This window comes from Phascolarctos cinereus, unplaced genomic scaffold (genome assembly GCF_003287225.1).
Source record: "Phascolarctos cinereus isolate Bilbo 61053 unplaced genomic scaffold, phaCin_HiC Scaffold_9;HRSCAF=440, whole genome shotgun sequence".
NCBI lineage: Eukaryota > Metazoa > Chordata > Mammalia > Diprotodontia > Phascolarctidae > Phascolarctos > Phascolarctos cinereus.
Genome location: NW_027556402.1, coordinates 192,702,750 through 192,726,491, shown reverse-complemented (window position 1 = coordinate 192,726,491; position 23,742 = coordinate 192,702,750). Strand labels below are relative to the sequence as shown.

At 39.5% G+C, this 23,742-nt stretch overlaps 1 protein-coding gene across 5 annotated transcripts in view; it reads right to left on the bottom strand.

Moving 5' to 3' along the window:
- Positions 1–23,742, bottom strand: part of SORCS2 (sortilin related VPS10 domain containing receptor 2) — a 1,236,053-nt gene that overhangs the window by 86,129 nt on the left and 1,126,182 nt on the right. For all 5 annotated transcript variants that reach the window (XM_020992124.2, XM_020992120.2, XM_020992121.2 and 2 more), the window contains exons 13-14: positions 12,583–12,674; positions 10,727–10,834 (exon numbers count right to left, since the gene is read on the bottom strand). In XM_020992124.2, coding sequence (XP_020847783.1) covers positions 10,727–10,834; positions 12,583–12,674 — 200 coding nt within the window. The remainder of the gene's footprint in view (positions 1–10,726; positions 10,835–12,582; positions 12,675–23,742) is intronic.

Below are 23,742 nucleotides of genomic sequence, written 5' to 3'. Positions count from 1 at the left end.
TTTGTAATTGTGGGAACATTATTTCCCCTTTCTAAGGCTCTGTTTCCTCATTTGTAAAAATGGTGGTAATAATACTCACCCTACCTTCTTCACAGGGTTATTGTAGGAAAAGTTCATTGCAAATCTTAAAGCACAATAAACTTGTGATTATTAGCAACTCTCTCCACCTCCCAACCTTCTTCTTCCTCCAGTTCCCCAAGTTCTTAGATTACTTCTCTGCCTCTCCAGAAACAATAGCAGCAACAAATCCCCTTCTTCAGGTAGGCAATGTGTTTAAACTAATTCACACTAAAGTAGGCGTGCTTGGTAGACCCATAAGATGTGTTGCATTTTAAAAGAGAAGACTTCTCTTTTACAGGCAAACAGGTCTGTAATACCTGATTCTCGGAGAGGCTGAAGCTGGTGGATCTATTGACCTCTGAGCTGTGGTAGGGTTACAATCAATATGGTGTCAATTGGGAACCAATATGGTGAGCCCCAAGGAATTCGGCACAAGAGAGAGGAACCTGATCTGCCACATTCGCCTTACAGTATAATTTATCTGTGTTCATGCTTTGTGTTATGTGTTATCTGTTTGTTCTTCCACAGGTTAGGGAAAAGATGTGAACACTTCTACTATGCAGTGATTTAAACTTTGTCTACACACATAAAGTTATTTGGGAAAAAAATGGATTGACCTATGCATGGAACTCAATCAAACCAACCATTAGTCATGGATGATAATAATTGTTGATATTTACATAGGATTTAAAGCTTGCAATCTGCTTTCTCCATATAATCTCAATTGAACTTCAAAAAAATCCTGTGAGGTAAATATTTCAGGTACTATGAGGAAACTGAGGCACAGAGTGGTTCCTTAGGATCTTAGCTCTAGAGTTGCAAGGGATCTTAGAGGTCATATAGACCACCTTGCCATTTCATAAATGAGTAATGGTTAATTAACATGCCTAGGGTCAAAACTAGTAACTGCCAAAGGTAGGATTTTATTTTGTGTCTTCTAGTACTCTATCTACTATGTCATAAAGAGACCCTGTCTTAGCTAATTTTAGTTTTGTTTCCTCCCTTCCTGAAGCACCAGGAACTCCCCAAGCACTAAGCATAGGGATAAAGTAGTGTTATTGTTCCTGTTGAGTTATTTCAGTCATGTCCAATCCATTTTGGAGTTTTCTCGGCAGAGATGCTAGAATGGTTTGCCATTTCCTTTTACAGATGAGGAACTGAGGCAAACAGGATTAAATGATTTGCCCAGGGTCACCCAGTTAGTAAGTGTCTGAGGCTAGATCTGAACTCAGGATGATAAGTCTTCCTGGTTCTAAGCCCAGATGCTCTATCCAGTGTACCACCTAGCTCCCCTATAGGTATAAAGTAGGTACTCAATAAATGTTCGGTAAATTCAGTTGTGTTCACTGCCTCCTGAGACACTCCACTCCAATAGCCAGGTGGCTCTAATTGCTAGTGTTAGTTGCAGAAACAAGTAAGTTTTTCTTTACATTGAACAGAAATCCACCTCCCTGTAACTTCCCTTTTGTGGCCCTAGTTCTGACTCCTGGCCAAGCAGAACAGGCCTACTCCTCCCTTTTGTCCATGACGATTCTTTAAACAGAAATATTCAAAGAAGGTGGGCCAGGCCACGGATCTCCTGAGATCTGGGAAAGGTTGTGGGGAGCTGAATGTGCACTTAATAGGAGAGGTAAGTGGAGCCCAAACCTGCAGGCAATTACTAGATCACAAACCAGAGCCAAATTCTGAAGCCAGTGGGAGCCTGGCTGGAGGAGGCCATGCAGAATTTGGCCTAAGGTGACAAGGAAGTAAGTGAACACAGAAGTCAGCCCTATCCATCTAAATTACAGGGGAATATGAGTGAAAGGCTCAAGGACCCAAGTGGGAAAACAGATCCCCTTCTTACATTGCTATTGCAGCCGCCCACTGACAACCCCTAATGAGGGCTTATGATGATGGGGAACATCTGAAACAGATACCTCTGCGAGTGTGCTGGATAAACAGTTCAAGGCACAGACACCCAAAGGACGGGCATTTCAAACACACATTTACACTTCACTGACAGGTCTGAAAAGTTCACTTCAAGCTCATTTTTTTTTCTTTCAGGCGTGATATCCACATTCCTTTCCAAAGCCTTCCAAGTGTCTCCTCTTTACCACTGAATGGGGCCTGGGGCCGGGGGCCAGGACACACAGCGAATAAATAATAATAGTTCCAGCAATTCCAAATGCCAGCTACTGCACCGGGCCAGACCAACTTGCCCTTGTGTTATTTTTTTTCCTGTAAACCAGTTTTAAATCCAAATGAAAGGGAAGCCCTGAGAAACTCATTTTAACAAGCTCAAAGAACACACGTAGAGCTTTGCTCTTTCTGCCCCCAGTGAAATATTACTGACTCAGTTTGCAAAGGAGCAGCTTTGCTCTCGAGTTACAACACCTTTAGGCCAAAGAGCAGATTTTCTTTTGTAGGGAAATGGGATGAAACACAGGAACATCGATTTAGAGGACGCAAGGACATCGGAGGCCGGCTAGCCCAGCTCCCTCATTTTATACACAAGGAAACTAAAGCCTGGTGAGTTCAAACGACTGGCCGAAGATCATACAGGTAGCAAGACAATCAATTATCAACCAATCAGTCAATAAACATTTGTCAAGTGTCTACTATGTGCCACCGTGCTAAGCACTGGGGATTTGAATTGAAACTCTTTTCTATTATACCATATGATGCAACAGATTTGGATTTTGTTCATTTCAATTCTGCTCTCAGTCCAGAGGGTTCTAGGCTCATAGAATAATGTTGTTGTTTAGTCGTGTCCAACTCTTCATGAACCCATTTGGGGTTTTCTTGGAAAAGATACGGGAGTGGTTTGGCATTTCCTTCTCCAGCTCATTTTTACAGATGAGGAAACTGAGGCAAATAGGGTTAAGTGCCCAGGGTCACATAGCTAGTAAGTGTTTGAGGTTGGATTTGAACTCAGGAAGGTGAGTCTTCCTGACTCCAGGCCTGGCACTCTATCCACTACGGCGCCCCCTAACTGCCCCATAGAATAATAGTGCGGGCATATCTCAAAAATGGAAGTGATACCAGAAGCCACCTTGTGTAATACTCTACCCAACACAGGAAGGCTGACTATGTCACCCCAACAAATGGACATCTAGCCTTTGCTTGAAGACCTTCATGAACAGGAAACATTACTTATTAAAATAGTCATTATCATTTGAAGCAGCCCAGTGGCATAATAGAATACTGAGGCTGGAGTCATGAAGACTTCAGTTCAAATCTAGCCTCAGACATTTACTAGCTGTGTGACCCTGGGCAAGTTACTTAACCTGCATGTATTAATTTCCTCAACAGTAAAAAGGTGGTTGTCTTATGTAATAATTATAAAGTGTTTGTTTAGTACGGTACCTGGCACATAGTAGAAACCTAATAAATGCTTGTTTCCTTCCATCCTTCCATTTTGGAGAGTTCTAATTGTCCATAATTCTCCCTCATGTTAAGCTAAAAGTCACTTCCACCCACTGGTTCTAGTTTTGTCTTCTGGAGTCACATAGAATAAATTGATCCCATTTTCATATGATAGCCCTTGAGACAGGTGAAGATGGCGAGTACATCTGTCTTCTCTAATCCTTCCCTTCTGCAGGCCACACATTTTTAGTTCCTCTGACTAATCTTTATGTAAAGACAGCATGATAAAGGGCTCTGACTTTGGAGTCCTTGGTCACATTCTGTCCATCACTGATTACCTTAGTAAACCTGGCCACATCACTCAAACACTCTGGGCCTTGATTTCCTCACCTGTAAAATAAAGGCATTGGACTATATGGCTTCTAAGGTCCTTTCCAGCTCTAAGTTTATCATGTCAAGTTGAGTATGATGGTAACAATATCAACAATAATAGCTGGCATTTATATAGCACTTGCAAGTTTGAAAAGTGCTTTTCAAATATTATCTCGTTTGATCCTCACAACCAACCTACCTATTATTATCCTCATTTTACAGATAAGGAAACTGAGGCAGACAGCAGATAAAGTGACTTGCCCAGGGTCACTCAACTAGTAAGTATTTGAAGTGGGATTTAACTCAAGTCTTCCTAACTTTACCTCTAATAAAACCGGTTAAAAGGGAAGAGATCTTAGAAGCCATATAGACTAACCCTTTCATTTTATTGATGAGGAAAGGTTAAATAACATACCCAGAGTTAAAGCTAGTATGTGTTAGAGGTGAGATTTGAACTTGGGTCTTCTAGTACTCAATCCACTATGTCAGGAAGAGATGATGTCTTAGCTAATTTTGGTTTTATGTCCCCATTTCCTGTCCCAACCCTAGGCCCTGAGAGTTGGATGGAATAGAGAATTCATGTTAGGAACAGTGAAAAATAAGATTGGCTAGACAGAGTGAAGGCCATATCACAAAGGGTCCTGAATGCTTAAAAAAGAGACATACCTACAGATTAATAGACCAATGGTCTTCTGTGGCTCATGACATGGCTTCGAGGCCATTTCCTAAAGAAAAACAAGACAACCAGCTTCAACTCCTGAAGCCAAACTAATGGAAGTGACCAAATGAGTCCACAATTCTACCATTTTCTGCTCAGGTTGGGCCCTGTCCAGAATACTGTGTTCTGAGCTGGTTGTGACAACACACTGATAAAATGGAGGTTCTCCATGGGAAGTGATTAGGATGGTTATGAGTCTTGAAAGGAAACATGAAAAGTAGAAAAGGTCATTGTCCAGTTCAAGGTCAGTCTCCAGTTTGTCAATGTACTTACTAAAATGTAGTACCCAGAAGCAAACACAGTACTCCAGATGTTGTATGATCAGGACAAAGTACAGGTGGATTCTAGACACCATTCTAGACATTTTATTTTTATTAATACAGCCAGAAGAAAGAATGTGACTGTGAGTCAAGTATCTTGGGTTGGAATGAATGAATAAAGCACTCACTAAGCACTTACTGTGTGCAAACCTACGTATGTGCTAAGTGCTAGGGACACAATCAGAAAAGAGACCCAGATCTCAGGAAGCTTACCTCCTAATGGATCTCAGTCCTAGCTTTGCCACTAACTCACTGTGTGATCATGGAAAAATCACTGAATCTCTCCAGACCTCAGATTCCTCATAGGTAAAATTAGGGGGTTGGACTAGGTGATTTAGGTCTCTTCCATAAAACAAACGTCATCAGCTTTTGGGGCTGCCATATCATATTCCTGACTCATATTGCATTTGCAATCACTAAAATCCCCATATCTTTTTTTTTATATGCAATCTTGTCTAATTCTGTCTGTCTGTCCTGTACTCATGCAAACATTTTTTTTGTCCCTAAAGAAGACAGTGAGATTGTGAATATGAGACATGTCTTTCAAATATCTTAAGGTCAGTCAAGTGCAAAGATGAATTAGTTTGTTCTCCTTAGCCCTGGAAGACAGAAACAGGAACAAGGGATAAATGTTGCAGAGGCAAATTCAAGGTTGATAAAAAGAAAATCTTTCTAATAATAAGAACATTTCAAAAGTAAAATGAGTGCTGCAAGAGATAGGAAGTTCTCTATCAGTGGGTGACTTCAAGCAGGGACTGCATGACCACGTGTCAGAGTTATTGGAAGGGGATTCCCCTTCACGTGTGGACTTGGCCAGATGACTTTTGAGGTCCTTTTTAACTCCGATTCTCTGAAGAACTTTCTGATGATTAGAGTGTTCCAAAAATGGAATGAGCTACCTCCTGAAATAATGAGTTCTTCATCACTAGTGGTCTCCAAGAGGCTCTTCAAGAATATCGTAGAAGGAATTAATTATTGCATCAGAGTGTTATTAGACTAGACAACACCTATAGTTTTTTTTTTCAGATATAATATTATGTATGATTCTATGATAGGGGTCTTAAATTGGAGTTTATGAACTTTAAAAGATTTTGATAACTATATATAATTGGTTTTCTTTGAAATCCTACATATTTTATTTGATGCATTTAAAATATTAAATTTGATAAGGAAGATACAGTCTTCACCAGACTGTTAAAGGCTACCAAAAAAAGATGAAGAGCCTCATGTCTGTGGTAAATATTCGCACACAATAGCAAATTGCACATCTATCAAGTACTATAGAGGCAAAACTTTTCAGGGCATAGGGTTCTAGGTGAGGTTTGGTTTTTTTTCCCCTTAATGTACATACCCAGAATAACCACTAAGCAGTCACTTCCCATCAATCCTGGAAAGGGCCAGTCAGACTCACCAGCACCAGAAGATCTCTGGTTTTGGTGTATATACAATTGGTCTTACAATTTCTAGGCTGGGGAGGTAGTTGATTAACAAGGGTGGCTCAGCATAAAATGTATGGAAAGTTGTTTACAACTGACGAGGTCTGTGTTCCTGAGACTATGGGGCTTCTCCACTGCTGAGCATTGAACAATAGCTGGCTGCTGACAGCAGACCTCATTAGTTTGATGCTCATATCACCAAGCTCCCATCCCTGTGACTGTTACAGTGGGGGATGCAGGCACATCCATCTGTTGCTAGCAAATATGTGGTATAGATCAGCCTCATATGACACACAGGACCTCAATAATTAATGATAATTAGTACTTTACAGACAGGAACTAATTAGATAATGAATCTCCCTCCAAGCCCTCTTAGGTTAGTAAATGCCATTATCTCTGTATTTTGAAAATGTTCAAAGTGGGGAGCTTAGAGTGTTAGCTAGCCCTTTATTCCCCTGTGGGTTTTCTGGAAAATGTTTGTCTATTTAACTAAAGGATCTTGCCTTTTTAATAACAATAAATTAAATGTGTTATACCCTTTGCAGCTGCAAAGAATTTTCCTATTCATTATCTCATTTGATCCACCCAACTACCTGGTAAGGGAGGCAGAGGAGACATGATTATTTGCCCCACTTCATAAGGCAAGGAAACTGAGGCCCAGAAAGTGTGAGGGACTAACTCAAGGTCATAGGAATTTATAGTATTTGAACCTAGAATAGAGACACAGGTTATGGTAGTGGTGGGGGCAGAGACAGAGACAGAGACAGAGACAGAGAGAGAGAGAGAGAGAGAGAGAGAGAGGAGAGAGAGAGAGAGAGAGAGAGAGAGACAGAGAGAGAGACAGAGAGAGAGAGAGAGAGAGAGAGAGAGAAGAGAGAGAGACAGAGAGAGAGAGACAGAGAGAGAAAGACAGAGACAGAGAGAGAGAGGCAGAGAGGCAGACACACACACACACACACACACACACACACACACACACACACACACACAAAACCCAGAGAGCGAGTGAACTTTGAAGTTGGGACAACCTGGGTTCAAGTCCCATCTCTGAAATATACTAGTTGTGTGACCTCAGGCAAATCACTTAACCTCTTTATGTTCTAGGCCAGAGGTGTCAAAAGTGTAGGCCAATAATTAGAAATGTGTATTCAGTCATGTTCTGACTCTTCATGAAGCCATTTGGGGTTTTCTTGGCAAAGATACTGGAGTGGTTTTCCATTTCCTTCTCCAGCTCGTTTTGCAGATGAGGAAAGGGAGGCAGAGTTAAGTGACTTGCCCAGGGTCACACAGCTAATAAGTGTCTGAGGCAGGATTTGAACTCACAAAGATGAGTCCTCCTAACTCCAGACCCGGCGCTCTATCCACTGTGCCACCTAGCTGCCTCCCCATTTCTATTTGAGGTTGAGATAGCTGATCTAGGCTATTCTCTAAGACTCTAAGTTATAGAGAATGCGCTAACCTACACTGATAGAGTGAGCTCCTTCCCCTGGGAGCTCCCTCTACAAATAAAATCACATGTCCAGTCCTATCCTATATGTAACAGAACCTACGGGGTCCAGTTTAGCTTTTCAGTTATGAATCTGATTTCCCTTATCATTATTAAGATACATCTCTCATCACTTTCAGCCTTGTATTGGATTCATTTGGCCTCATATAATTCTGATTAATAAGATCACAGAAGCAATGGATCTCAAGGCACTCTGGCTCCAATTACCAAATCAATAAGATTGTGCATTCCATGTTGGGAGGCAGCTGCCTGGTCAGCTCTGAAAGGTTTATCTGCAAACTCCTCCTCAGACAGTTTTGGAGGCTTTATTTTGCAAATTAAATGAGAGTGCATTCACCAACAGATGTTCCGGAGTCGTTTGCATGTTAACATCCAGCTGAAGTCAGTGGGAGTTTACGTGTGCAAGGAGCACATGGCTGGGCAGAGAGTAAGGAAAACGGCAGTCAGTTTGCTCCTTCCTGGTATTGGATTCTTCTAAAAGCCATGGTCCTAGCCACCACCCTGAGGGTTCTGAATTCTGCCTGCCATATTCATGAATTTTTTCATAAAGGATAAAGAGATAAAAGAGATCACATTGTCTAGACCCTGTGGAAGGGTCACTCATATAAGAAATGATTATTCTGTAGTCCCAGGCAATTTATGACTCAACTTTTCAAGGTCAGAATCATCTCAATTCCAGGCTGCATTTCTTCATAAAGCTAAACAAAATACCCGAAAAGGACTCAAGTTAGTTGAGCATGGGACAGTTTTGTAATGATACTAATTACTTATATAGGACCACAGGACTATGGAATTAGACCTTAGAAATCATGGAGTCCAACACTCTCTTTACAGATAAGTTAATTAATACACATAGAAATGCAGTGAATTGCCCATGGTCACACAGCTAAGTATCTGATGCAGCATTTTAATTCAGGTCTTTCTGAGTCCAAGGCTACTTCTCTATGTATTATGCCACCTATGTATCCTCCATTTTTATTGCTCACTAGGGTTTATGAAATGCTTTTCTGCCAATATCCTTGGGATAAAGATAATTAAAATTTTATCATATCCACTTTATAGATGAGATATAGATGTGACTTAGAGATGTAATGTGACTTGCTCATCGTCTCATAATTATTAAGTGTTACAGAGCCCAGGTTTGGACCTATGTCAGGCTTCTTTTCATACTCCAAAAAGCCTCTCTTTGGGATATTACTTTGCCTTGATTACTATCAATAAGGCAGAGATATATTTGATTCTATCTAGATAAAGATTATGGGAATCTCCTTGAGAATTCAAGTATTTCCCTTTGATTACTATGAAGCCCATGGTCTAGAAAACCATATTCTAGGTGAGAGTCTAGAGACATGTCTTATGCAGTTCAAAGGGGAGAGATTTATCTGCCTATGAGAAGTCCAGATGGAATACCTTTACTGATGAAATAGAAGATCCCTGAAATACTGAGTATTATTATGATAGACACATGAGAAATGACATAAATACCATCATCAAAGATATATATGACCAGAAAAGGTAAGCAGAACATATCATGAGGGGGCAGGGGTGATAGATGGACAGCCCAAGGACTGCTCTGGTGTCCATAAAACATGAAAAGAATCAGAGGAGACCCTCTTTTTGATTGGAGTACTCCTTTGTGGGAGATTTATGGAAAGACAAAGGAAAGAAATGCACAGATATTTATGGAAACCTTAGGATTTAGAGTGGGTAGAGTTATATATATATATATATATATATATATATATGCATATATATATACATACATATGTGTGTGTGTATTTTATGTATATATGCATGTGTATATATACATGCACACACACACACACACACACACACACACACACACACACACACACATATATATATATATATATATACATATATATATATATATATATATATATATATATATATATATATATATATATATATATATATATATATATGTAATATAATTTTGTTCCATCCCACTCATGGGGTTTACACTGAGACCTAGAGAAAGGAAGTGGCTTGCCCCATGAACGCAGAAAGCAGTAGAGCCAGCATTCAAACTCAGGTCTATCAGACTTCAGACTCTCTGCTCTACTGATGGCTTGTGCCAATGGTGGTAATTACCATATTGACAAGGACACAGCTTCAACAACTTTTGATCTATTATTATTGTTATTATAATTAAGGTAGAGGGTAGGATCATAGGGTTTAGAAAAGAGGTTGTAGGAATTAGAAACAAGTTGGGGGCAGAGTAGGTTCATTCGAAGGAAGAGTAAACAAGGCAAGTGGGGGAGGTACAGGATAGTAGGCCTTGGGGCAGGTTGTAGGTAAATTTACATCAGGAATTTTCAAGTTCTTTGAAGCCTCCTATCTCTGACCTGGCTAGCTGGATAGTGTTTACAGGAAGGTGACTAGGATAGTGACTGTATTAGAGGTCACATGAAGATGGAACTTCTGATGGAGTTAAGAATGTTTAACCTGCAGAAGAGAAAACTAGGGAATGTGCAATTGATGCTTTTAAGTATTTGAAGGCAGAAGAAGGATTATATTTGTCCTGCTTGGCCACAGAGAACAACTAACAGTAGATAGAAGGTATTGCTGAGAGACAGGTTTTGGTTTGGTAGAAAGAAAAAAAAAGGCTTCCTGACAATTGGAGGTGTCCCTGAAGTACAATGAGTTGCATCTGAAGGTAGTGACCTATCTCTCAGGTGGATGCTAGATGACTGCTTACTGAGGCTATTGCAAAGGAATGCTTGTTGATGTATGAAGTAGAATAGATAAATGCCTCTGAAGTTCCCAAGAAGTCTGAGATACCATGATTCTAAGAGAACATGAAGAATCACCCTTGTTCTCAGGTGCTGGCAATATTAACCACAGCTCATTACATGTACCAGCTAGGCAGAGCACTGCCAGTCAAACTCAATTAAGCCCTGAACCAGATGACTGGCACCTAGGAAAGAGAGTGGTCACTTACGTCATCACCAGAGTCTCATCCCCCGGCTCACTTAGCAGTCCATCCACGAAGACTGAAGTGCTGGTGAAATTGTGTGTGCTCCAAGTATGACCCTCATCAATGCTGAATCTGGAGAAGGAGAGAGAGACAAAGAGATGAGATAGAAAGAGAGTCAGAGTCAGAAAAAGAGATGAGAGAGACACAGAGAGAGACAGAGACAGAGAGTAAGAGAAAGGGATAGAGAGAAAGGACAGAGAGGTAATCAGGACAGAGAGGAAAAGAGAAAGAGATTAGGAAAGAGAGAGAGAGAGAGAGAGAGAGAGAGAGAGAGAGAGAGAGAGAGAGAGAGAGAGGTCACATTTCACTTGTCACATCTGATCTCACCATCTAGGGGCATTCCTTAAACAAATAGCACAAGGGGGTTTGCGTGTATGTTTCCTTTTTCCATTTGTTGAGTAAAATGTCAGCCTGACAACAGAGGACTACAGGTACCTACAGATCTAGTCACATTTCCTAAAAGTCAGCTGGGTTTGTCTAGTCATAAGTATTTTAATTAACTAAATGTCATCCCAGCGCTCCCACCCACCAGTCCCACTCAGATGCCTGTGGGGAAAACCAGGCAGAAAATGTATCATTGACAACTGGCGGCTCTCCTAACAGTCTCTGGATCTTGTCAGATGATAATTATAATAATAATAGCTCAGTATAATATAACATAATAGATGTAGTATAGTGAGAAACACATACACACACACACACACACACACACACACACACACGCATATCCCCCTAAGAGTCAGGAAACTTTTCCTGTCCTGGCTCTGGCACTTTCTAGCTGTGTGCCTTTAGACAAGTGACATCCATCCTTTGAGCCTCATTTTCCTTAACTATAAAAGAAAGGGAGTAGGATGGCATGATGTCTAAGATCCCTTCCATATCTTAAGTTCTATGTTTTTATAACACACATGCCTTCAGACTGCAGCTATAGATTTAAAAGAACTATTGCTTGGGATAAGGACTTATTTTTTATTATGGGTCCTGAGTGCTTTCCCTCCCCACTATGTAGTCTTATCAGCTTTTAAAGCTACTACCCAAACCATTTTATTCTCTTTCCAAGGGCTGGTGGACACTTCAGGTCTTTTCTTTCCTCCCCATAAAGAAACATATCTTAGCCATAATAGAATGTTAGAATGTAGAGTTGGAAAGACTTTAGTATATAGACCCATAACATTTTTAGAGCTGGAAGAGACCTTAGAATACAGACCATAAACTGTCAGAACTAAGAGTGGAACATAGAACAAAGATTATAGAGAGTGTCAAAGCTAGAAGAGGGCTTGGAACATAGAACATAAAATGTCACAGCTGGAAGAGACCTCAGAAGACCAAACATAATAATCTTATAGCTGGAAGACACCTTATAAAACAGATCCTAGCTGGTCAGAGCTGGGAAATTAGAACATAGAACATATGGTGTTAGAGCTGGAATTGAATTCGGAGCATAATATAATGTTGAAGCCAGAAGTCATTTGAGAACACAGACCATAGATTGTCAAGGCTAGAAGGGAACTTAGAACAGAAGGCTAGAACTGGAAGTGGCCTTAAAGATCATTTTGCCCAACCCTGTAATTTCACAGGTAAGAAGACTGAAAGTCTAGAGATGTTAGATCACTTGCCAAGTTTAGTTACATAGCTAGTTAGAGGGACTGACAGACCAACCAGTCATTTGGTTGCTCTTAATGGCCACATACAACCTAGGATCAAAAGTCATGGGGAAGAAACAAATAAACACACAGGTAACCCCTTCCCTCTCCCCTTCCCCCAATCACCACAATCCATGTTAAATGCACTTGTTCTGCTGTAAAGGAGAAAAGCCTTACTTGAGTATTTTCAAGGGGATGGATGTATCTTTGACAGCCACAATCACTCCACCATGATCCAGGTATAGAATGTGGTGTTCCTCTTCGAAGACCTAGAAACCAGGCCAAAGAGAATCACTGAACAGCTGAAGGGTACATCTTAAAAGGCATCAGCAAAATAAATTACAATCAGAAACCAGAAAAATGTCTCGACCATTTATTTTTCAAAGCATACTTAGCAACAGCAACAACGAATAATTGGTCTTGGGTTAAGCTCTGATTCACCATCAATCTGTTGCCACTTCTCCTCTTGGACTTAAGTTTTGTCAACTGAAAAAGAAGTGGGGTAGGACAGATGATTGTTAAGTTCCATCTTGTTCTAGCATTCTGGTTTATGTTTAAAGATCCGTTCTGGTTTCAACATTCTATCCCAGCGCTGATATTCAGCAGTCTATGTTGAAATGGCCATTACAGTTCTAACCTTTTACCTTTTAACATTCTTTTTTGTAACCTGTTGTGATTCTAAGGGGAAGTGTGGAAAAAGGAGATTCTGCATGGAGTTCAACTCTTGTCTCAAAGGTCTAAATGACAGTTTCAATACTTAACAAACAAGCCTTTATTCTTCTGAGAGCACTGGTCCCAGTCATCACAGTAGGCAACCACCTGCATCTCAGTTTTCTGTTTTCCTTCTATGGAAGGCCTAGTGAGACATGAACTTCAGTAAAAGAGATGATGTATGCACAAGCACACTTTAGCTTGTAAAATGCCCCATAAATACAATGTGCTGTGGTTTTTATGATTAATGTCTCCTATCAGTTGATAATATAACATGTTTCTCCAATGGGTTTCCTAGTCACAGCTACAAATGGAAGATTTTCAATCTACCAATTTTTTTTTCCACCAGCTGTTCAGTCTTTACTGTAGAATGAAAACCTTTGAAAGCACTTCCATTTCAATTCTCTTTCTTAGACTTTAAAAAGAAATATGACTTTTATCACTGATCTCAAAACAAAATAGCCCCAGTGTTTACACATGTTGTGATGACATCTAGTATTATTGAACTTTGAGAAGGATTGTTGTTATTCAATCAACATGCACTTATTACACTGTATGTGTGAATCAATAGGCATTTGGTAGGCACTATGTGAGGTACTCTTAAATTAAAGAAGATAAACTGAGATGTGTGAGATTTTCACAGAATTATAGCTTCTCACAACTAAAAAGAGATTCAGAAGTCATCCAGTCCATCCTATAACTAAGCAGAAAATCCAATCCAAAGCTAGGCATTTAATGGCCATTCCAATTCTGATTAAAAACCAGCAATGGTGAGGAATCATTTTGGTAGTCCACTCCCTTTTTGAACAGCTCTGTTAGGAAGTTTCTTGTTGCACTGAGGTGAAATTTATCTAACTTCACAGACTATGAATATGGGGCAAAGCTGTAAGGGTGGACTGACAATAATCCACTCATTTGTATTAGGAACAGTGCCAACTTAGATGCTGATGACCAAACAGATATGGTAATGGAACTAAAGGACTCCAAATTAAGCATGTATTAGTTGCCAAGAGAGATGTTTGCACGTGTAGATGCCCCATTCTCAAAGATACATGAAATCAGAACTGTGATGCCAACTACCGAAGGAACAAAAACTATCTGTAATCCCCAAATTCTTCTGAAAGCTTGGAACTAACAAAGACAACATATCAGCAGCATATTCATTGACCTCATCTTCTTTGACTGAGTTGTCTCTATGACTGGTAAAGAGAGCAGAAGGCTGGTGAAGGATTGTGAGGATTGACAAGAGCCAAGATACAAAGTGGCAATGCCAAAGAACTGAAGTATCTGTCTCCTTTGAGACGATGGCAGAAGTAGGAGCTGCACAGGAAGATGATATACCAGACTGTCATTGATCCCATGCATGGTGCTACAATAGTATTTCCACACACATATTAGTCTATGGTCATGAAATCTTTACATGGTGACTTTAGATGTATTAGTTAAGAAGATACCTTAAAGATAGTGAGAAATGGATTTTACTTGCCTCAGATGGCTGCAGATGTCACCAAGGAGCATAAAATTTGTGCCTGTGGCATACAAAGAAATGTGCTACCAATGTGTGCTTCATATTTGAAAAACATGACCATGAACAAACCTTTGGAATTTGCTGACTTCATTTACTATCTCTAGAAGGAGACCGTAAGAACATAAGCCATATATGGTGACAACAAGCCATTTCAAAAGGAATTTAGAGGCAACATCAGATCAGAAATTAGATTGGTTCCACAAACTAAAGTATTGTAGAAGAAGATTTTCTTGGTATAGGAACATATTGCTAGATCTAGGCAGAGATTGATGAAAGGGATATTGGCTTTAATTGGCATTAAGAAGGTGAGAACAATCCCTTACCATCTTTGAGGGGATCCACATCATGTATGTTTCAATAACTCATTGATGAGTATGTGGGGGCACTGAGATCAGAACAAAAAATCTCAGTGGTGTCACCATTTGGCTATCCTAACACATATATACAACTCCACCAGGAATCATAGCTCTGGTTGTATGTCCTACCCACCTACTGATATTTATGTGTGAGCCATTCCTATCAACTGACTTGCATTTGGAGCCCATGAGGATGGCAGGGTAGGGTTTGGGAGCTGTAGGAACTCATGATTGGGACATTTCTTATGTTAGAGGGAAGCTAAAGTACCACCTAGCTACAACTTCAGCCCAGAAGAATGCTAACAGAAATAAATTAAATTATGATGCCTGAATTCACTGACAAGACCTTCAGTAAATTGACATGGTTTTGCTGAGAAATCTTGATGTTTATGGAACACACAAATTAGTAGATAATGGAAATCTACTTCATACCTAATTGTAAATAGAGTGGGCAACTTGACTGTTTACAAAGGTCCTGGAAGCTTTTGCAGGTTTACAAAAGGCCACTGGACAAGGGGGCGCAAGAAGAGTTCACCGGTAAATATTGTCTGAAGACTAGATAGAGACAGATGAGCACTTGTGAATGAATGAATGAAAAAACATTTTAACTGCTTGTTGTTGTGAATAAAGTGCTTATTTTATGCCAAACACTGTGTCAAGTACTGGGGATACAAAGAGAAAAGCAGAGTAACCCTTGTTTGCAAGGAACTCACATTCCAATGGGGGAAACAATAAAAACCAGGTTCAGCTGCAAGTAAAATGAAAAAGCCCCATAGTGTTTAGTGTATAGCAGCTGGGAAGACAGTAATGCATCTTCTTTAATTTCATTTCTACTGATAAAACCATATCTATGGCTGATGTTCAACCATTTAACAGTGCCAAGGACTTTGGAGATATGAAGATTCTTTTCTAGATCTTCAGTAGCTTTGGTTGAAGTTCCTCTAGAACAGGTTGCCAGATTGTATCTTGACGGGATACAGAGAGTTGCTATCTGGGATGATACCTTGGAGGGCTGAATCGGAAGCAGGATTAATGATCTGGATGGTGCTGTCATTCTGAGAACTCTTGGGCTTGCCTACCCATCAGGGTCAATCAGTTAATAGTTGAGGTTGGTGATGATGGGCACGTTCAGCCCCTTTTCACAGTAATTTCTCCTCTCAGTGCTGATTCAAGGCTGGAAGCAGGACCTGTATCTTGGCAAGTCACTGCTCTTTCGAAGGCTCTCAGGGTTAGGGTATCGAGCTATCTCCATCAGCGTTGGATAGAAGTAGGGAAATGGTTGTTGAGGTGATGGCAGTGGTTTGACTCAAGAAGCAGATGCTACCTCAAGTCTCTTTTGGAGTACCTTGCTGCTGTAACTAGGCTGGCTTGTCTACCTTCTAAGCAAAAAAGACTACCTGCCCATACAGCAAAGACTATCTGAACCAGGCAGTGGCTTAGAAACAGACATCTCAAGTGAAGAATCTTCAGTGAACTATATCCCAATGACCAATTGAAGTGACCGGAGAGAACTGAATCCAGAAAAAGCAACTTTTCTGCTTAGAACTTCAATTATGGAGCCTCCTAGTTTGGTGGGATAATAGGTATAGAAAGGGGAGTGATATCCAATGAGACTGAAAGGATAGATGGGGACCAGTTTGGATAGGGCATTAACAAACAAACATAAGAGCTTATAGTTTATTCTAGAAGCGATAGGGAACCACGGGAGTTAAATAAGGACATCACAGGGTTAGACCTGCTAATCTTTATTTATGAAATGTGTATGTTACATGTCATTGCATAGGTTCATTGCTGAACATGTCAATTATGACATTTTAATATACTTTTATTTTTTATGACCAAGTTATTTTGCTTTTGTATTAGTATCATGCATGTATCGTTTGCTAGTCTGTTAATTATTCAAAATTTTGGCTGTGCGTATGTTGCTATTTCTTCATTTTAAAAATTATTTTATAGGCCTACTGATATCGTTGCTCTATTTAGCTTGCTGTTATGCATATTTGCTTTGGTTCTATAAATATGAGTGTATTGCTGACATGTACATATATTATATAGTACAAAGTAATAAGACTTGTAGTCACTTTAGCCTCATGTTGAGTAATGCTTTAGATTGTGCTGTGTCTATTGCGTGTATTGTAGATATACCCATGCTGTGAAAGGCACTCTAAAATGGACTGGGATAATCCTTGTCATATAAAGTGCTGATGTTTAGGATGATATTATGTCATATATCCAGATGTCAAATGTGCTGCAGCTGATCTTGCAAGAGACTAAAAGCTTTCAAAGCCCAGGGAGGAAGGTAACAACATGTTTGGGGGTCAATTCGTAGCTGCATGGGTTACTGGGAGATGTTATCTGATACCAATTTCCTTGCTTTCTTCCCACCCTAGAAGAGATTAAAAGACTCTGTGGGAAGTTTATGCACAGGCACAAAATGTTGGGACGAGATGCTAGGACATACATGCTTGATTTGACTGAGCAAGGAGATAGTACAGAACTTTGAGTAGAAGAGTAAAGGTTGAGTCAGGTAGATGGCCCCAAGGCATGACTGAGAGTTCTTCAACAGCCTCTGGCTTTCATGGATTTTTATGACTTTCATGGTGATTACTTTAGTTGATACACCTAAGTCATTACTTGACCACAGATAATGTCACTGGCTTATCCCTCCTTTTTTTTTTTCCTATTAGAAGAGTAACTTTAAATCTAAAGCTTATCTTTTCTTTTAACTTATAGGTAAAATGATTGAGCTTAAATGCATCAGAATGAGGCGTGTCCTTATTAATGAAGAAAGAAGTTGTAAGAAAAATAAAGACAAGACTAGCACAAAGAGAGAGAGAAGAAAAAAGTTCAACCCCTCTGCATAAAACAGTAGTTTTCATCCCTGCTGGAGGCTCTTAGAGAATGAGAGAAAATATTAGAATATTGATTAATAAGTAATTTTTACAAACTTCCCCCAAATACATAACCCATTTGAATCCATGGCATTCCTTTGTTCTATGCTAGAAATTAGTCAGAACAATATTTTGCTATTTGAGCTGAGGCTGGATTCTAGGGTCATGTTGCCTCACTCATTTCTTCCCCTCTTGCTCCATGCATACACAAAGGAAGTTCTCTGTAAGGGCATAGTTGAGGGTTGCGTCTAGGGACTAGGAACTGCCTAGCAAGAGGAAAAAAGGTATGACTAATCCTGACCCAGTAGTATTCACATTCTAAAGGCGGGAGCCAGAGGTAGGAGTAATCTCTCATGTTTTGCTTCCAAACCTGTATCCAGACAGGCAGAAAGAGTTACATGAAATGGGACTTTGTGTGCTGTTGACCTCACAATGTTATTGTGAGGATAAAATGAAATAATGAATGTCAAGTGTTTTATAATTGTAAAATGCTGTCTATTTATACTTATGACAATAATGGAGGCAGTTTGATACAGTGCAACAAACAATGAATTTATAGAGTAAGAGGGAATGAGTTTCAAATACTGACTTTGATCATCTACCAGTTGGGTGACATTAGGCAAAGTCATTTAACGTTTATGGGGATTAGTTTCCTTATCTGTAAAGTGGGGGGTCAGATTAGATGACTTTCTAAGGACTCTTCTTGATATGATCCTATGATTATGATGAATAAGCCTTCCTTTATAATAATATCTTAAAAATTCTGTTCTCATAGATATGAGTAGAGAGAGAAAAGTGAGGGCACGTAGAGTAGAGAGAATGGATGTGGGAAGGGAATAAGTACTCATTAAGTGCCAACCGTATGACAGACAGTATATTAAGCACTTTACAAATATTATCGCATTTGATCTTCACAACAGCCCTGTAAAGTAAGTGCTATTATTATCCCCATTTTATAGGTGAGGAAACTGAGGAAAACAGAAGTTAAGTGACTTGCCTATGGTCACAAAGCTAGTAAATGTCTGAGGCTTGGTTTCTTTGGAGTGTGTGATATGAATCTTTCATTCACTAACCCTTCTATTAAAAGGCTCTGTGTTAGACACTTCAGCAAAGACAAACCTCGTGTTCTCTCTATTAGACCACACTACCTCTCACTTACAGGCAGCATGACAGAACACTGGAGTTAAAAGACCCAGGTTTGTGTCTCTGCCTCCACCACTTACTAGCTATGTAATCTTGGATAAGTCCCTCTACTTCTCAGTATTTCAATTTCTTATCTTTAAAGCAGGGATAAGAATCTTTGACTTGCCTCCCTTGCAAAGTAGTTTAGAGGAAAGGAATTGATATAAGTCAGAAGTACTTTAGTTATGTGAGTTATTATAAATATTCAGTGTTAGTCTCACTAAGAGAGGCACACCATGTGAACACAATTTTGAAAGACAAGGCAATCAGAATAACGGTGTAAAAAAAACGAGAGAGATCCCAAATACGAATGGGCTGAATTTCACTGTTTCATGTCTTCCTTAATGAGATATTTGAAAAGGAAAAGGGAAAAAAATGGGGCAGGGTTTTTTGTGGTGTTGCTTGTATTGAATTTCATCTGTCCAATTTACTTCCATTTTTTCTGGCTTCAGTGAAGATCCTTGAATCAGAAAGGCAGCAGTACCATCAAATCCAGTTGCAGCACAGTTCACCAGAGATTTGGATGCTAGATTAGTGCTAAGTGGAGCAAAAATAAACTTGCTGTTCAGCTGGTTTCATTCAAACAGATGTTTATCCAAACTAAGCTATATGTATGGGAACACTTTTGGACAAAACAGCGGATGAAAAAAAATTCAGAAACTCCTGGGATATTTCCAGGCTGGAATGTGAGGAAATGGAGGGAAATGCTAATTGGATGTTGTTTTATATTGAATTTTAAGTTTGTTTCAGATAGTTAAAGTTGAGAATCCCAGGGGTGAAAGTAGACAACTGTGCAGGAAAGAGAAGAAATATAAGTAGCTGTCAACAAATATGAATGATCTCTCCTACCTAAGGGCGCATGAGGATACTTCTTTGATTCAGTTCAATTTGAATCAATTCAATTTGACAAGCATTAATGAAGCAATTTGGAGAAGGTAGGTAGGTGGCACAGTAGATAGAGCGCTGGGTCTGGAGTCAGGAAGACTAATCTTCCTAAGTTCAAATCTAACCCCACACACTTACCAGCTGTGTCACCCTGGGCAAGTCATTTAACCCTGTTTGCCTCAGTTCTCTCATCTGTAAAATGAGCAGGAGAAGGAAATGGCAAACCACTCCAGAATCTTTGCCAAGGAAACTCCAAATGAGATCACAGAGTCAGACAACAGAAATAACTGAATGTATACTATTCAACAACAATGAAACAACTATGATGTCCCAGACTGTGACGTGACAGGTGATGCTGGGGAAACAGAAACCAACAGGATACCATCCCCTTACTCTCAAGGTGTCTCCATTATACTAGAAGAAATAAAAATATGTACATGGAAAAGTAAATGTGAAAATATATATATATATATATACACACACACACACACACACACACATATATATATATATATATATATATATAATATATATATATATATATATATATATATATATATTATGAAACACTAAGCAATTTGAGGAGGGTAGTAATGACAATTGGTGGTTGATGCTGTCCACTGAGTATTGATTTGACCATTAAATATAGCTGTGATGGCATTGTAGAGTGGTTAATCAATATGTGGATCAGGACCTAGGTCTGTTTACAATGGACCTTAGAGAAATATAGAGTAAATAAAATATTACATGTGATCACGTGTGAGGGAATGAAGGATAGAGTAGCTGTAGAGTATGCAATAATCACTGGGGAGTGAGTATAGAGAGGTCCATCTGTTTACAGACCTTTTGAGTGGTTTCCATATCCAGAGGAGAGATGTGAATACGCATATCCTTGAAACAGAGTCTGTATTAGATTCCTGAGGCAGGGTTTCTAAAGCCAAGGAAGGGTAAGAGAAAAAACAAAGCTATCTACACTTTTTTCATAGAGGCATAAGATAAGATCTTAGGTCTAGAACCAGAAGGTATCCAACAGTCCATCTAGGCCAATCCCCTCATTTTAAAGATGAGGAAACTGCAGTGCAGGGAGGTTGGAAAAGGCCACACAGGCATCCATCATCACCTGGTGTCCCTATTGCCCTTTCCTCCATCTCTTTTCTGAAGCATCTATAATATGGCTTCTAACCTCATTACTCAACTGAATCTGTTCTTTCCAAAGATATCAATGATCTTTTAATTGCCTAATTTCATGTCCTCTCCTCAGTCTTCATCATTCTCCAACTCTCTGCAGTATTTGATATAATTGACTTCTCCTGGATAATTTCTCCTTTTTTTGGTTCTTGCGACATTGTTCTCTCCTGGTCCTATTCCTATCTTTCTTTTGCTCATTCATCATCTGTGTATCCCAAGGCTCTCTCCTGGGCCCTGCTCTTTTCTTTTTCTAGGTGGTACAGTGGCTAGAGCACTGGGTTTGGAATCTGGAAGTCTTCCACTCGTGAGTTCAAATCTTGCCTCAGACACTTAGTAGCTGTGCGACCCCTGGCTAAGTCACTTAATCCTGTTTGCCGCAGTTCCTCATATGTAAAATGAGCTAGAGGAAATGGCAAATGACTCTAGTATCTTTGCCAAGAAAACCCCAAATGGAGTCATGGAAAATTGGACACATCTGAAACAACTCAACAATATTCTCTCAGTTGGTGTTTTCAACAGTTTCCTATGAGTAAAATTAAAATTTCTTTGTCAGTCATTCACAGATCTATATATCTAAACCTAGTTTGTCTCCTGATATCGGTCACACATCATAGACTGCCTGCTGTTCATTCCAATTGCGTGTTCTATAGACATCTCAAACTTAACATGTCTGAAACAAAACTTTCCATGCCTTGCCTTATCTTTGTCTGAAGTATTTTCCCTCCTAATGTCTACCTTTTGGAATTTCCATCTGCCTTCAAAGGTTTTTCCTATAGAAAGCCTATTCTGCACTTCTCAGTTTCTAGTGCCCGCCTTCCAGAAATTGCATATATTTAGTGCTTCATTTCCTAATTTCATGCTGTTTCCTATTAATAGAAGGCAAACATCTTGAGAGCTGGAATTATTTCGCTCTTTGCACTTGTATCTTAGACCTGTGGCACATAATCTAGACTTAGTAAATATATATTGAATGAACAAATCAGTTGGGAAACAAGGCGCAAGTGGACAAGAGCAAGGCCTTGAGACTCCGAGAACACCTCTTTATTTCGTATGTCTGGATGTGACTAAGGTGTGTTGGAAGGCATGGAAAGTAAAGGGCATTTGTCATGAGTGGTTGAGTGAAATCAGCTACCTATGTGTGAGAGATCCCTAACAATTAGGGAGGCTTCATTGTTCAATAGAAAGCACATTGAACGTGGAGTCAGGAGGCCACAGTTTGAATTCTGGCTCTGCTACTTACTAAGTTTTGTGACTTTGGGCAAATTATTTAATGGGGGGAGGAGGGATGCTAATTTCCTCTTCTATAAAATATGGGGTGAAACTCTGAGGTTCTTTCCCTTTCTAGATCTTTTACTCTATAATTAGAGTTTCAAAGAAAGGACAATGTCTCCTTTTGAAAAGAACAGTAATAGAGGCTAAGAAAAGATGGAGAAGGCAGTGTGGTTAATAGTAGAGATCCAGCCTTGAAGTTGGTAGGACCTGAGTTCAAGTCTCTCCTCTGGCAAGTGTAGTGCTGATTAGCTCTGAGATTTGGGGTAAGTGATGCATGTGTGTGGCACAAGGCTTTTTTTTTTTAAACTAGAATTTCCATGTGTCATGGTTGTATATTTATGAGAACAGTTCAGCTCCAGAGTTGGTGCTCTGACTTTATAAGCACAGGTTAATGTACTCCAGACTGATTGTTCATTGCCATCAGGGTAGAAAATGATCTCAAGTCATCTAATCCAAGCCTCTCCATGCTTCCAGTGTAGCAGCCATACAGTCTCATATGGCTTCCTGTGTTTACAACTTAACCCTTTCTAGGAATGAATCCCTTATTATCCTATAGTCACCAAAGCTTGAAATCTTGAGTTGTCTTTGTCCCTTTCCTCTCCCTGACTCTCACACCCGCTCAGTTGACAAGTACTGTGCTAGATAATTCCATATTATTATTTATATTTGTCCAGTCCTCTCAATTTCTATGGTCAACGAGCAAGTTCAAGCCTGAACTGCTGGAATGACTTTCCAACTGGTCTCTCCACCTCCCACCTTTCTAAACCTCCCTCCAAACAGCTACTAAAATATTTTTTCTAAGGTATAGATTTGACTGTGTCATTCTGTTTCTCAAAAGACTTTCAGTACTACTTATTACCTATAGGATAAAATTTTTAAAAATTGCTAAGCTGGACATTTAAGCCATTCCACAGTCTAGTTCCAACCTACCTTTGCAGGATTATTCTGCATTACTTCTCAATGCCCTTTATTTTTGACATTCATTTTTTTTTAAAATTTGGGTTCTGAATTTTCTGTCTCAGTTCTCCCCCACCAATTGTGAAAGCAATAAGTGTGATATCAATTATACATGTGAAATCATGCAAAATATTTCCATATTAGACATGTTGCAAAAAAAATCAAGAAAAATAAAGTGAAAAAAGTATGCTTCAATATGAATTCATACTTCATTCATTATTTTTCTGGAGATGGAAAGCATTTTTCATCAAAACTCCTTTGGAATTGTCTTGGATCATTGCATTGATCAGAATAGCTAAATCTTTCACATGTGATCATTGGTATGCTTTTGCTACAGTGTAAAATATCCTTGTTTCTGCTCACTTTA